The following is a 16201-nucleotide window of genomic DNA, read 5'->3' as shown; positions in this document are numbered from 1 at the left end:
TTTTTTGAATATTTTCATGCTGGTTGAATCCGCAGACAAGAAATCCATGGATATGGAGGGCTGACTGTAATGAGTCGGTGTGGTGGTTTGACTGCTGGATTAGGACTCTAATAGACCAAGCATTGAAACCCCTGCTCTCCCATCAAAACCTTCAGAGTGACCTTGGCAAGTCCCACTCTCTCAGCCTCAGATGAAGGCAGACTAAAACGGACAGGTTTCTGGCTTGGGAAGAGCTGCATCAAGGCAAAAACTGGGGTGGGAAAGGTCAGATTCAAACCATGCAGGTTCCTATCCTCTAAGGCAACTCCCAGCTATCAACAACTCCACCCTAGGGAGGATTGCTTTGGATAGACCATAACACCCAGACTTTTAAGAGATCTGCCTCGAACGGTAGAGCCCCAGGGTAGCCCTGGTCACTGGGGAAGGGGTGCAGGGTGTGTGTGTGGGGGGGAAGCGGCAGTGAAATATTTGCTTAACCAGGTGGAGTTCACTGTTCCAGGGCGGAACCTTTAAAACACATTTTTAAATAAAGCTCTGAGCAGACTCACAACTGGAAATTTTTCTCTTTGCCAATTGAACCAGGAAAGAGTGGGGGAAGATGAGAAACTGGGTTATTTCTCTGTCCTTTCTGCCTGCCTCCAAAGAGAGAGAGCTTTGGGGGGGGGGTGTCAAACAAAACCACACACAAGTCGCTAGACCTTATGGTTGCAAAATTAAAACAGCAAGAACCACCGACAAGCACCTGATGTGCTTGGAAAATGCCAAGCACAAAAATGCAATCTTATTTCCTGGGGGAAATAAGATGGCTCCTGAGCACACACAGAGTGTCTCTGACTACCCTTCAAGAAGAGTCCAAAGAATGTTATTGCAGTGATTCTGTCCATTTTTCTAAAGGTGCTGGTGACTTATTTGACATCAGTCTCTGCGCTTGCAAAACTCCCAACTTCCTCCTCGCAACACACGCTCACTCCGCCTTCTTTTCACCTCTTTGCAGCAAATGTCAGAGAAAGAAGACAACCGAAAATGCTTCCTAAGCGTGCGGGAATCCTTCTTCAACCCATCCCGCCCCAAACCCACATATGCTCGGTGGTTCCAACCTCACCTTCAAAAATCCCGGAAGCTCAGGGCCCTGCCCCTAAAATTGTGAGAAACTCGTGGGAACGAAGGCTTTAGAAACCCAAACGCCAGGCCTGCTGTGCGTGCCAGATGGCGGCTACGGGGAGGAAGAGGTGGGTGGAGAGGCAGTGTCAGTTTCGGATACAATGGGGGCAGAGGAGGAGCGACAGGGAAGGCTTTGCAAGGAGCCTGGAGCCCTTCTGCATTGCATGATTATAGCACAACGATTCCACATTAATTGCCATGGCTGCATCCTGTGGAATCCAGGGATGGGTAGTTTGCTGAGGCTTATCTCTCATCAAATACGTCTCTATAAACGGCAAATCCTAGGATGCCACAGGATTGAACCCTATGGCAGTTAAAGTGGAATCCTGGTGCTATAATTATATACTGGGAAAGGGTCCCTAGTCTTGCGTTAGAAAGAGAAATAAAAGCCAAAAAATCAAATACAGTCAGCTTTCCATATCCATGGATTCTTCATCCACAGATTCAACCATCCATGGTGTGAAAATATTCCATACACACACACACACACTCCAAAATGTAGACCTTGATTTTTGCCATTTTACATAAGGGACATTATTTTACTATGCCATTATATATAATGGGACTTGAGCACCCACAGATTTTGGAATCTGGCACTAAAGGGCCCACTCTAAAGGAAATATTTGGTTGTTTCGGAGCTAAAGGATGGTTAGAAACCTCTCTAATCTTTTTACTCACATATTGCATTACAAGGCATGGTGTACCCATTTTGGAACCTTCCAGGGTTCACCTGAGGAATAGCTCTGAGGTTGTCTGAGCATACGCAGAATGCAAATTCATTCTCCATGGTTATAGCACTCTTTCAGCTTCAAAGCTTGGAAATAGTGACTTACAAAAACAACACTACAGCTTCCAGAATCTCACAGATAGTCAAGGAGCTGTCATGCTGTCATGATTTAGGGAGCTGTAGTTTTTTTTCTGTAGTACAATAGATTTGTGTCCAAGCTGCATTCCTCCTCTGTGGCTTCTAAAATAAAACCCCAGCATATCTGATTGCGTAGACTGATGGGTGAGGCGATGATGTAGAGTTTAAAGCATCTATCCAAGGTGCTGAAAGTGTTTTGAGAGCTAGAGGATAAGATCCTTTTAACGTTCAGACTCAAACCAGGAGTGGATCACAAGAAAGGGAGCTACTGACTATCGCTGGTCAAATCGATCAGCCTGAGGTGACAGCTCAACTCAAACCCAGATTTCGGAGCCTGGATACTCTAACCATTGAGCCACACATTCCTCCTAATCCACTCTGTAGACTAGCTACCTAGTCTCCCAAGGAGCCAAAAAGAGGCAACCATCTTAAGACCTGTTTGGTTTCTCTGGTCACGAAATCCCAAGCTCTCCCTCTTCTTTCTTCCCACAAAGGGCACACTCTCTCGCTCACCATCCCTCCCGTATTCCAGTCACGACTCCCAGCCGGCCGCCCCCGCTGGCTCAAACAAAAGATCTCTGGGCAGCCGCCCAAGACAAACTCTTGGGCCTGCTATTGAAAAAAGAGAGAAGGAAGGAGGGAGGCGTCAGGGGTTGGTTCAAGGACAGAGAAGGAAGGACCCACAACAACAGGGTCACCACCCCAACACACATCCACACACACACATCCACACAAAGAGTTGTCGTCTCCCTCGTCCCTATACCCCATCCCCCTTTCCATCCTGGAAACCCCTTTCTTCCGATCTGAATGGAAGCCCCGGTCTCTTTGTTCTCCAAGGCTCAAGCCCAGCACAGATGGCATTAACCACATGCAACCCTTCCCCCTAAAGAGGACCTGGGAAGGAGTCTTCCTCCTGCACCCTTCCTAAATTCATCCCCCACCCTCTGCGACCCCTCCCCTCAGGTTTGCCTGCTCTTCTCCCCCTTCAGATACACACACACACACACCAAAAACAAGGACATCTCTGTGTTGCTTTATATGGCCCTGGGACACATATGGCTGGTTTTGTGGCCCTCGTTCCCTCCAGATTTCTCATTTTATGGTCAAAAAAAGGCAAGGTGATTTGTATCTCCTAGAAATCTTCACCAGCAGCAACCTGGCTTTTTGTCGGGATGGGTATGTGTGTGCTTTGCTTGTGTATTTCTTCATGGCAGAATGGGGTTGGATCAGCTGGCCCTTAGGGAGTCTCTTCCAACCCTATGTAGGAGTCTATGAAATAACTTGAGCCTCCCTATTCCTGCACTATTTTCACAACCAATATCCCCACTTTTCCAAACTAGAAAAAGATTTGGTTTTTTAAAAAATTATTATTATTAATTTCATTTTTAACATGTCAGTCAACTCAGACTCCAGAGTTGCCCAGCCCAGCTCTATATGGTTTTTGTTAAAGACCAGACACAGTAAGGCATAGTAGATAGAGGGTTATAAAAGTTTGGGAGTGGAAGGAACTGAGTTCAAGTGCTGCGTGAGCAACACAGAAGAATCCAAAATTCGGTGTCCCGCCTAACATAGCAGTTGCACAGGCGTCAAAACCAAAACAGCTTCTTGCTAACCGGAAGAAGTAATAAAGAGTGTGGGAAAGCAGTCACACTGAAACCAGACTACACATTGCATAAAGCGGTGTCAGCATCCTGCACCCATTGCACAGACTCAATGACTGAGGTTGGCAGAGCGGAATAGAGGTGGTTTTGAGGCTAACACATGATCATTTGTCAGTGTCCTCTTCTTGTTAGCTTTACATCTGTGACTTGTTGACTATGACACATAGAGCTGGAAGGAGCCTCATGGGCCATCAGGTCCAACATGGTACTCCAGATGAGTAAACAAACAAACAAACAAGCTTCATTTATATACCGCTTCATACCGCCTAAGCAGTGTCTGAGGGGTTTACAAATGTAAGCTAATTTGTCCCCAACAGTCTGGGTACTCATTTTAGCGACCTCGGAAGGATGCAAGCCTAAGTCGAGCTTGAGCCCTTTTGCTAGTCTTGAACTCGCAACTATTACTTCCCTTGACTTGGAAACTATGGTTCCATTAATGCAGGCTAATATACTATTCACCTTCTTTGCTGCAACATCACACTGCTGGCTCATTCAAAGACCTAGCCATGTTAGTCTGGAAAATCAGTAAACAAAGGGACATTCTTGTAGCACCTTTGAGACTAACTGGGCCAAAGAAGCTGGCAGCATGAGCTTTTTCATGTAGACTTGAGTCGACTTCCTCAGATGATGGCTCATGTTCAACTTCAGATCAACCATATTCCCAAGGTCTTCACATGCTTGTCTCCCTCATCCTATACCTGTGCATTTGGTTTTTGCAGCACCATGCAGGAAATTCAGCAGAAGGCCAAAGGCTAGAAGTACCTATCCAAAACTGAAGCTTCTCTTCCAGTTGCTGTCCTGCAACTGGGCTGTTCTCCCCCTCCAGTGCAAGGGGAGAAAAAGACTTGAAATTCTCTTTTCTCTCCTGGAGAAATCTGTTTCCCTCCCTCTTTTTCCTCCCTGGTTCCCTTCCTCTAGATTCTTTTGACGTCAGAGGCCAACTGGCTGACTCACATTTCCCTGGTGTCCTCCTCCCTCCTTCCCTCCTCCTATGCCCGTCATTCGAACAGAGGCCACCCTGAGCGCCTATGGGCCCATACCAGGCAGGTCCGGTACCACAAGTTCACAGTGGAGCTAAAAATAATCCTTCCCTAGCCTTTTGGCCTTTTTTTTTTGGGGGGGGGGGAGTTGTTTTGCAGGCGAAAAGGAGCTGTTGAGAATGAAATGGCACTTTTGCTTTCACAGATCCATGGGCAAAATGCCCTACAAAACCAAGCCCTGTCAAAACCTGGGGGAGGTTGAATGGGCACCATTTGAGTCACTTCAGAAGGCTCTAGTCCTCAAGATCTGGACTCTAGAAAGACGAGGCAACCTAGGCACAAAAGCTGTTCCTTCCTCCACCTTCCAAAAATAAGTCCAACTGAGGAATGCCAGCCCCAAATCATGCACGTTTTAAGGGTCAGTTCTGCCCATGCTCCATGGAGCTGTTTGCCATTTCACAGCTCATATTGCTCCAAAATGAGAGGGAAAAAAGCACATAAGTTATACCAGGTTGATGTATCCATAACAAGCCAGTGTTGGATGTTCTGACCAGCAGCTGGTCTCAAGGGTCTTAGAAAGAGAAAGGTCTTTTCCAATCCTGTATAAGGTCCTGATTTTTAAAAAAGTAAGGATGCTCAAGGGGTTCCCTCTAAATGTCAACTTCCCAGTCCTTCTGGTGCTACATTGGACTTAGGTCAGTGCTGTCTGCTCTGACTGGCAATAACTGTCCAGGGTCTCTGCCCAAAAAGGGTCTTTTCTCATCACTTGACACCCCATCCTTTTCACTGGAGGTCCCGTGGTTTGAACCTGGGCTCATTTTCCATCCAAGCCATGTGCCATCTTGCAAACCATTTTGCCCCTCAAAAAAATCTCAGTTGCCTGGAGCTAAGTTATGATGTTTGCTGAATTTTCCAGCCACAGAGTAATCGAACCCATCCCCTACCTGGGTAGCTTTCCAGAGATGTTAGACTACAACTCCCTCTATCCCACCTCTGCTAGCAGTGGACAATGGAAAGACTGCAATCTGCACAATGCCAGGGAAACAGATCAACTAAACCGGAACATATTATAGTCCAACTCACTGCCATGCAGCAACACACAACACAAGCCCTTCCAAGAGGTGGTTACCCAACTTCTGTACTAGAAGACTCTCTGCACATGGCCCAGAGAAACAAACTGTTGATGTGAAACCCTATCAGATCTCAAGGTATATGGCTTCAGAAGAGACAGTTATTCAGTCTGCCTCCCAAAGTCAGTATTATTGCAAAGCAACATCTCCGGGGCACATGTCTACTCTGGAGTAAGCATGTCACACTTTTTTGGAGAAAGGCAGATTTTGGGGGGAAGAGTGGAGGAAGTTGCACACCTACATCTGAGGATAGAGACAGGCTGTAACAGTGGGAGGTGTTCCAGCATCCATCTGAAATGTCTGCATTTTTGTCTCTTTGACTTCAGACAGATTTGTTCTCTCCTGTTTGTCCTCCTCCAAGGGGGGATTTTGGGGTGCTGACAAGTGGAGGAAGGATTGAACGAAGGAGAATGAAAATAGGAGGCAGAGAAGAATTCCATCGATTTGTCCTTGACTCTGATCTGAACCGGGGAGAGAGAGAGTGAGAACGAGCAGATCCCACTTCCAAGAAACATGACTCAGAGTACACACGATCCGCCTTCCTTTCCCCGCTGCCGCGTCTGCACTGGCCCGAGGTAACCCTTCGCTTCCCCTCCCACCGCTTCGAGTGGGTGGCATTGCTGGCACCAGGGTGGGGTGGGATGAGGGTCCAATTATGCCTCTCCCTTTGCACCTCTCCCTCCCTTGTGGCTTTCTGCCAGCACATTTGACTGCAACACCCATCATCACTACTGGGGATGCTGGAGTCCATCCAGAACATAAGCATAAGCTTTCTTGGACTTCCAATCCTGCTTCCTCAGATGCTTGTGACTGGAATTAGGGGAAAGAGCAGGTTTTCTGAATCTGCAACCAGCTTGGACAACAAGCTGTCTTCCCAAAGCTACCATCCTTCAAGCGGGTTAAAAAGTCAGCAACCCTAATCCCTTGTATTCTTAAATGCAGCAGGTTCTGGGTCGGTCAGACTACAATACCCATCACCCCTGCCTATCCAAATCTAGCACTCTGTAAGTGGATCAGGATTCAGCAACCCTAATCCCCTGCATTCTTGTGGCAAGCTCTGGGTAGGTCAGACTACAGTACCCATCACCCCTGCCTCTCCAAACCTACTGTCCTCCAGCTCAGACTGCCTTAATCCCCTAAACCCCCCCTAATTCCTTGCACTGTTATATCCAGCCACCTCTTGGAGGGCCAGACTACAACATCCATAACTGCCTATATCCCCAAATTCTGGGCAGGCTGTACTACAACACCCACAACCCTCAACATTCCCCCTGGTTAAAGGTGGCCAAACCATATCCAGAAAAATAAGAGCTTCTATCCTCCACTAAGGATAGTGTAATGTAACAGTTTGAACATTAGAGCAGGGTTTGAATCCCAGCTCAGCCATGTAAACCCTCTGGGTAAACCATCACACTCTCTCAGCCACAGAGGATAGCACTGACAACCCCTCTCTGAAGAAACTTGCCAAGAAAACCCCATGATTGGTTTTCTTTAGGGTCTCCATAAGTCAGAAACAATTTGAAGACACAGAATAACCACAACAAATGTGTCAGGCTCATGGATACCACAGGTCTCATTGTTTGTCCTTTCTTTTCTTTTTGGAATTCAGGCACTACAGAAACGACTTGAAGGCACATAACAACAACAGCAACCAGCCTCCACCACTGCCCTTCCAGCCTTTTCTCCTGGCTGCATGAAAAAGCCCATCAAGCCTCCCGCCCAGTTACAAACACCCACATTCTGAGCATGAGAAAGAACGGGGCAACCGAGATTCAGAGCTTCACGAGATTCATGCTCCAGTGGCTCAGGTGGGTGAGGAATTCATTGCCAACACTCCCTCTCTTTCACACACACACAAGTTTTAGACATCTCTCTCTTTCTCTCTCTCCACCCCCATTGCCAAGCAGCAGAGGAAGTCGGTTTTCATTGCTGTCGCCACCAGAGAGGGAAAGGTTGGCAGGCATGACGTCAACCGGATCCCTGCAGTATGAATGAGAGGCGTGGCGTCCCCTTCCGCCCCCCCAAACAGTAAGCACCAGTTCCTTTCCACTGAAAAAGAGAGAGAGAGAGAGAGGGAGAGGGAGGGGTGTTTCTGCCAGCCAAGGATGGATGCAGATGGGTGGCTGGGTGGGTGGCTGGGAAAGAGGAAGAGGAAGACACTTAGACACACAGTGCCAGCCATTTCCTGATCCCCAAGTGGCAGCCTGGCGGAAAGCGTTTGGACTACAACTTCCAACAGCCCCCAAACAGAGGGGCTGGCAGAGGTGATGGATGCTGTGTTTGAAAATATTAGGGTCGCTACAAGTCAGACGCGACTTGAAGGCATGCAACAACACAAACCAGATTGCTAGGGGTTGACTTAGCCTAGATCTGGGGTGGCATAGGAGCAGTAGCCCTATGGGCCACCAATCCACCTAGATCCTTTTGGGATTGCAGCCCCATAAACCAAAGATTAGCCTCAGCTGGATGGGATATAGGCAGACCCATATGGGTCCCTTCCAACTCAGTAGCATTATCACCATTATTGTTAGAGCATGTTTTAAGTGCCAGCATGAAAACACAACTAAACATTTGAGGGGGTGTAAAATCCCTGCTCTCCCCCAAGCCTCGATCTTCAGCTGCCTTCCTCCTACAAACAACCCCGCCAACAACAACCTTATGACAGCAGAGGAGGCCTCTGAAGGAAGGAACACAGTGACAACAGAAGCAACAACATCAAACAGAACCTCAGCATGAACAGATGGTGGGCTGACATTTGTACTCAGTTAACCCCCTACAATCCCCTTGTGCCCCCCCCCAAAAAAACATCACGAGGCCTAACCCTGCACACCTTCCTTCTTAGCAACTCTAGTGCCCCAAAAAGGAAGAAGATAGCAAAAAGACCCCAAATTAATACATATATTTAAAGACAAAGCAAGTGGAAAGAGGATAAATCAAACATTCACCCCCTTCAGGCTCTATTTGGGGAGGGGGGAATTTAACCCCTAAACTATAGTGGAGATCTGCCAGCAACTGGCTGCAACATGGTAACTGTGTCCCCTTACAAAGCACTACCCTCCTCACCTTAAGTGTAGGAGCGCTCTGCTTTCCAATTATGCACTTCAACTACTTTTTTCAAGTGCAGAGACTGAATAGAGCATTGAAACTCCATTCTCTTGGATACCATTTCAAAACAATGAAATGACTCAATAAAGTAGGGTTTCCAGAGACAGAACCCGTCTTGGAATTTTATTTCGGTTTTTGCCTCTAAGGGGTCAAGAAGCCTCTCATATCCCTTGTCCCTTGCATCAGACCAGCAATATAACTACTTTCTAAAAATCCCTTGCAATTGGAGTTTGTATGGTAGAAACAATGCAGCTGATTACATTAGATAGATAGATAGATAGATAGATAGATAGATAGAGAGAGAGATAGATAGATAGAATATATATATATATTTGTATCTTACCTGAGTTTCTGTTAAACTTTCCAATGCTTGCATCACGGACTGTTCTGGTCTGGAAGCTTGAGACTGCAGGAGATAAATTAAATTAAAAAGAGGAAGACAAGGCTTTTCAACATCCTACTTTACTTGCTCACCTATGGTGCATGGGAAATTTTCTCTAGATGAATAGGAATTGTGTTTATTTGTCCATATTTGTCATATACTAGACTGGGCTATGATGGGTGAAACTCAGGTTCAAATCCCCACTTGGCCATGGGAGGGAGTTGGGGAGTGTGATCAATTTTCAATCCAGCCTACCTCCCAGGGTTGTTCTCAGGATAAATGAAGGGACAAGAAGGGGAAGACCATGTCGGCCTCAACTTATTGGCAAATTTATTAATCAATCAATAGATTTCCCAATGCATGATGAGAAATCCCATTAGTGACATTCTGTTCATGCATCCAGGTCATCAAGTGGTGAACATGCATGTGTGAAAAGCAAACATTTAACCTTGAAGTATGTCAGTTATAGATCCAGCAGGGAAACTTCTCAGATCAGCTTATGGCCATGATCCTATGCATTCTTTGCTTGAGAAACCAGATCCACTGAACTGAATAGGATTTACTTTTAAGTATACCAATGGAAGATGGGGATGTTTTTGCAATAAGAAAGTGTCTTAGAAGTGACCCAGCTCCTTCGTGGGAGAGAAGTACAGCTGAAATCTTGGTCCCTAAGAGGTCATCTTTATGAGCCCACTAGCAAGGGGTCATTTACTGAAAGATCTTAAAGGGGGGAATGTGTTGGAAAATGAGAGGAAAAACAATTGGACATTTACCATCAAGCCAGCTTCCACGGTGGGGACCAAGGTCAGCTTGCTTCCTTCGCTGACTCCCAGGTCTTGCAATTTCCCCGAACTAAGGCGACTATAGAGGGGGGGGGAATGGCAAAGTAAGGAGGGGAGGAAGAAGAGAGAAGGGGAGAGAAAAGCATTACTTCCAGAATAAATAATCTCAAATAAATAACATTTAAAAAGATGTTAATGCCAAAATACTTCAAATGCAGAAGAAATATTTTTAAAAGGGGTGCACAGATTTAAAAAAATTCCTCCCAGGACAAAAGTAACCCCAAAGTATATCTGATTATTTGCCTTTGGGGAAGGGATCCCAGCCTTCCTCACCCTGCCCTGCATGAAACTGCTTCACCCTATGTTTCTCCCCTTTCCGCTTCTTATGTAAACTTAGTATTTGAAAAGCTTTCTCAGTCGCCCTCAGACAGAACCAGCTGTTATTCCGCAGTCATTTGTCAAGAAACTCTCTCAATGCAACCCTCCTACTATTCCAGACAATTGGAGGGACCCTTCTAAGGAGCAGAGAGCAAGTTAGAGCTTTTAAAATTGTGTGTATATACACACACACACACACACACACACACTATCAAAATTTGAGGGTGTAGGAGAAAAGAACTCAAGAAAACAGGAGGTTAGACTTTCATATACTGTGTGTGTGTGTGTGTATATATATATATATATATATATATATACACGCACATTTACTATATACATATACACACACATATATACATGCATTATAGGGCACTGCTCCTTATTTGGAGTGCATTTCCTTCCCTCTTCATTCTTGCTTCATATTTGTGGAAATCAGCTGGCAACTGGGAACTAAAACAAACCTTTTTTCTCCTTCTTCAAAAATTAAATTGCTCAATGCAAATATATACGGAGGGGAAATTTGGATTTTGCTTCCTTTTTTCCGAAAGGAGAAAGCGGCTGGGAGAGAGAAAGAAAAGGCTGGGGTAATAAGATGCATTGGAAAGGAGGGGGCTTTTTTTGCATATGTCTTTTTGCAAGGTTGAAAGGAGGAAAGGGGGGAGAGGTGGCAATTCCAGGGTTTATCATGCAAGGGCAAACCTGACCTGAATGTTAAAGAACCCCCTGGGCTCTCCCTGCTCTGACAAAAGAGGGACTGGGTTAAACAAAGAGGAAGGCCTCACTTCAACCCATTCACCACCATTGCAAGAAGATTCCCCCCCACACTCCACAATTTTATTGGGGGGGGGAATCTTCCATTCTCTGCAGTGTTTGATGTTTCTTTATATGCACAGAGAGATAGAGATGCGATATATATAGTTATATATATATACACACACCTATTTTTTTCAGATATATGTACATAAATAATGGCAGGTAAGCTTTGCACAGAGCTGGTGGGGGAGTGTGTCTTAGCTGATCCAAATTCAAGCCTTTAGAACAAAGGATACCTTCCTGAAAGGAGGGAGGAAAAAGACCCATCCTCTCCTTCCTGGAGGTGGAACTGGTTGGCCTACTTGGTGTCTGCAGGGATCCAAAGACAATTTTTCCATTCTTACTCAACTAAAAGGAGTTCTTACTCGCTGATGCCCCCCTTTTAAGGAAAATTAGGAAAGAGTTTGATTTTCCGCCCCAATGCATGGGAATGGGGCAAGTAACAGTACCTTGGGTGGTTTATTTTTTTTATCTTGGAGAGGGATATTTCCTGCTCTTTGTACGGGTTTTCTTTAAGAATTGAGGATATTCAGGGACACAGGAAAAGAAATATACCCCCTCTCTCTCTCTATATATATTTGCAGGCACATCAATTGGACCTGCACATTTGATATACCCATCTAGACAGAGAATCGCCCAAAACGATGCACCTTCGAGTGTGGACACCCCCTCTTTGTGTATTATGAAGTGCACCCTGCATCACCTAAAGGGGCAGGTAAGCATACAACCATATAAGTCCCCATGTATAAACCGGGGCCATTTTTGAGACAGTTTGCTGTTTTAATGTACAGGAAAGGTACTGGGCTACAAAGAGAGGCTTGGTAAGAAGGCAAGGATCATAATCCATATAGAGATATATAGACCAGTATGTAAAGACATGTATCACGGGGTCATATATATACACAAGCAACCGTGTATATATAACATCCATGGGTGTCTATATTATATATTCTGCCTCTGTAGTCTACCTCATATGACATACAGGGGTATCTAGATTATATTATTACATTTCACTTATCTATATCTGAAAGCCACTTCCCTACACCCAGATTTGGCCACATTTTTGGTAGACTTTTCATGTTCGCAGCCTCAAGGCCTGATCCGAGCACCTCTTTACTATGGAGGAAGCACCTCCTCACCCCACAGAACCACTTACTTTCAAGTTGACCCTCTCCTAGGACTGGTTCTGAATGGGGGCTGCGATCCAAGTCACGCATTCCTCCCTCCTGGCCCAGTCACTGGTCCTACTCTGGAGGAGACCCCCCCCTCCAAAATTCACCCACCCAACTCCTGGAAGGCAGTGATCCAACCAGGGAGAAACCCTATTGAAAGGCAAGGTGGCTTACTCCTGAGTAGACCCATGGAGGGCTTAGACTAGAAAGGGAGGCTAGATTCTAGGCTGGTGCACTTTGCATTTAAAGACCAACAAGGGTTTACCTATATTCACACACATGTGTTCACATGTATGCATAACACACACACTCAGGAGCGCAATATATTTCATGTATACCCACATATATACAAGCCTAATAATGATAATAATAATTTTATTTATTCTTAGCATATTATTATGGACTCTGTTAATTGGACCAAACAATGGGATTCAAGTATATTTGTGAAAGAGCCAGCGTGGTGTACCGGAGACCAGGGTTCGAATCCTAGCTTGGCAATGGAAACCCACTGGGGGTCCTTGGGCAAGGAGTCACACTCTCTCAGCCTCAGGGGAAGGCAATGCCGAAGCTCCTCTGAGCAACCCTTGCCAAGAAGAGCCCAGGACAGGGTTGTTGGCCTTAGGGCCGGCCAGAAGGCACACCACAACAAAGGCAACCCTAATCCGGGATTTTGTGAGCCAGGTTTGTTCGAAGGAGGCTTGCCTTTGTGCCTTTGCCTTCCCTGAGGCTGAAAGAGTGGCCCTTCCTATGAGACTGGAGCCCTGCTTTCCCAGAGCCCTGGTCCAGCCAGGGCTCAAGCCACCCAAGCCTTCTCTTCTTGCCTAGATGCCCTTCCAATGCCAACTGAGGGCATTTTCCTGCCAAGATTTTTCCTTCAGGATCTTTTTGCAGCCAAGGCTTTTTCCCCCCCGAGGCTGAGAGGGTCTTGAAGGCACACAGCAACACCTGGATGGAGACCTTAGGGTTACTCATTGCCCGCTTTGCCTCCCAAGAGCAAAGGACTCCAGCCACTCTAGATCCAGAGGCAGCTGCGAGGTTCCCCTGAGGCCCCTGGGCCAAGTCACACCCTCTCAGCCGCAGAGGAAGGCTGCCAGGAGTCAGAAACCCTGGAAGGCAGGCAAGAACAAAACTCCCCGACACACACACACACACAGGGCTCTCTTGTTTGTTGTTGTGCACCTTTTCCATTTCCATTGTTGTGCAGCCATTTCCAACTTAATACATACATAGACACACACAGATACATATAGAGACACATCAATCCACACATCTATGTACACACACACATCCCGATGTCTCCGTCCGCCTACCTTTCCTTGTGGAGGAGAGCCAGGCGCTCCTTGGGGACCTTGAGCCGCTGGGAGAGGCGCCTCTTCAGCCCTTCCACCGTCTCTTCCAGGGGCAGGGCCAGCTCATAGCGGGCGCCGGTGGTGGTCTGGATGGAGACATTCATGGGGGGCTCGCCGCTGCCGCCCTGCAGGGCCTCGCAGGCTGGAGGGCCCCGGCTGCTGCTGCTGCAGCTCCTGGGGCTGGGCTGGTGGGCCATTCGCCGCCCTGCAGCCAAGGAAGGAGCAGACAGCCGCCGGTCAGGCGCCAGGGACCCGCCAAGACTCACTCCCCGGACCCCTTTCTAGCTTCTCCCCCAATTTCTCTCCCTTAAGACAAAGGGAAGCAGGCGGAGTTTTACTAAATGGTCCCACCTTCTTAAAAGTGTTTTTAATTCCTCCCCTAAATTTAGGAAGAGACTATATATAAAGTATTCCTTCTTTCCTTCCTTCCCCACCTGGGATTCGAACCCGCGGCCAGAGAGCTGCCGGCTCCTCCGCTGGCTCCGGGAGTCTGGCGTGAAAGGAAGCAGCGCCGGGGAAGGGAAGATGAAAGGGAGGGGGCGGAGGCGGCGGAAAGGAAAAAAGCACTTAGAATGTCTCAACGTTCCAAACGGGGGCGGAGCTTCTCTCCCCTCCCCATTCATTCTTTTCCTTCTCCCCGCCCCCGTCCTTCTCGGCCCAGCCCCGCCGCAGCCAATCCGAGCTCTCCGAACGCCCAGACGCCAGCGGTGCGAGCCAATGGCAGCCGCCTCCACGCTGCTTCTTTCTCTGTCTCTCTCCGCCTCCCCCGCTATAGTAGGCGGGGCTCGGAGGGCCAGAATGGGAGCTCTTTCTTCTCCCCGCCCACACGCTTCGCAGAAGCCCGCCCCCAGGCCCCCTCCTCCCCCGCCCACTTTTAAAGGGGCCGCGTCCTATAGATTGTCCCTACAACAAAGAGAGGGAAGGGAAAGAAAGAGCTGGTGGGGCCTCGTGTTGAGGAGTCTGCATAGTCTAGATATATATATATATGTACATTAGATATAATACATGTGTGTGTGTACAGATAGAGGCACCTATAAAATACATATACGTAGTCAGGTCTACATTTGTATGCAAATCTGTATCTATCTATGCATCATATGTATCTATATATCTACATTATAGAGTACAGTAACATCCAAAATCCACAAAAGAAGGATACCTTTTTACCTGCAGGATTATACACAGTACAGTACTGTAGTACAATAACATCCATAATCCACAGAGCAAGGATAGCTTTCTCCTTGCTGGATTATATAGTACAATAACATCCATTATCCACAGAGCAAGGATAGCTTTCTCCTTGTAGGACTATACAATATAGTAACATCCAAAATCCACAAAATAGCGATTGTCTTTGTCCCTTTATAAATGCCTTTATTAGACCAACCAAAAGGCACAAAATACATGTTGCAAGCTTTTCGCACTCCGCTGGCTTCTTTGAGGTATCCCGTTTCGTGGATTTGGGGTGTTATTGTACTTTGCTATAGACTAAACATCTACCCATAGACATGTTTGTGTTTTAGACTTGTATCTTATGCAAAGGGATCTTGTAGGACTTTTGAGAATAACTGAAAGAAGGTGCTACAAGATCCCTGTGGATACTGGTTTTCCAGAATAACATGGCTGTCTTTGTGTGTGTGTGTGATTTTGTGCCTTCCAAGTCATTTCCAACTTGTAGCAATCCTAAAGTGAACCTATCATAGGGTTTTCTTGGCAAGTTTCTTCAGAGAAGGGCTGCCATTGCCATCCTGAGGCTGAGAGAGTGTGACTTGCCCCAGGTCACCCAATGGGCTGAGCTTGGACTTGAACCATAGTCTCCAGAATTGTAGTCCACTGATCAAACCACTAGGCCACACACGCCTCTATATCTAATCTCAAACATTGTAATGCAGAAATGTTTTGCTTATTAATTGAACAAATGGGTCCTGTTTGTTAAGCACTGCAAGGGGAGGCACTATTTGCATATGCAAATAGCATGCAGATGTGTTTTTAAAAGAAAACAAAGGAAAATAGTATGGGGGGGAAAGATGTCATTGGAGTATGAATAGGTTAATGGCTTCCCATTGTTATTGTTGTTGTTGTTGTTGTGTGCCCTGACTTATGCAAACCTATCCTGGGGTTTTCTTGGCCAGATTTGTTCAGAAGAGGTTTGCCATTGCCTTGCCCTGAGGCCGAGAATATGTGACTTGCCCAGGACCACCCAATGGATTTCATGGCTGAACTGGGAATCAAACCCTGTCTCCAGAGTCATAGTCCAATGCTCAAACCACTATACAGTACCACACTTCTCAGATAAATGACAAATCCGTCGATGGATAGATAGATGATGGATGATGGGTGATAACATGTCACTCTGGCTCTGGGCTTGAACAGACAGGCCAAAATAAAGCTGCTTTGGGTCACTTTGGAGGTATGCTGTTCAA

At 46.6% G+C, this 16201-nt stretch overlaps 1 protein-coding gene and 1 long non-coding RNA gene across 4 annotated transcripts in view; one reads left to right on the top strand and one right to left on the bottom strand.

Moving 5' to 3' along the window:
- The window catches only part of LOC121936933, a 74958-nt gene that overhangs the window by 51396 nt on the left and 7361 nt on the right, over positions 1-16201 (top strand). The window contains exons 3-6 of the long non-coding RNA XR_006105051.1: positions 6124-6372; positions 7407-7605; positions 7705-7825; positions 11842-11972. This is a non-coding gene — a long non-coding RNA (uncharacterized LOC121936933). The remainder of the gene's footprint in view (positions 1-6123; positions 6373-7406; positions 7606-7704; positions 7826-11841; positions 11973-16201) is intronic.
- The window catches only part of MIDN (midnolin), a 37553-nt gene that overhangs the window by 14102 nt on the left and 7250 nt on the right, over positions 1-16201 (bottom strand). Inside the window, exons 1-4 of one of the 3 annotated variants that reach the window (XM_042479648.1) lie at positions 14213-14356; positions 13740-13983; positions 10058-10145; positions 9246-9308 (exon numbers count right to left, since the gene is read on the bottom strand). In XM_042479648.1, the coding sequence (XP_042335582.1) occupies positions 9246-9308; positions 10058-10145; positions 13740-13975 (387 nt within the window). In that variant the 5' untranslated portion in view covers positions 13976-13983; positions 14213-14356. Of the gene's footprint in view, positions 1-9245; positions 9309-10057; positions 10146-13739; positions 14085-14212; positions 14357-16201 lie in introns of those variants that run through there. The other 2 variants (XM_042479647.1, XM_042479649.1) reach the window with 2 other exon arrangements.

Source organism: Sceloporus undulatus, chromosome 7 (genome assembly GCF_019175285.1).
Source record: "Sceloporus undulatus isolate JIND9_A2432 ecotype Alabama chromosome 7, SceUnd_v1.1, whole genome shotgun sequence".
Lineage (NCBI taxonomy): Eukaryota > Metazoa > Chordata > Lepidosauria > Squamata > Phrynosomatidae > Sceloporus > Sceloporus undulatus.
The sequence above is the reverse complement of the archived record's forward strand: the minus strand, read 5'-3'. Positions and strand labels throughout refer to the sequence as shown.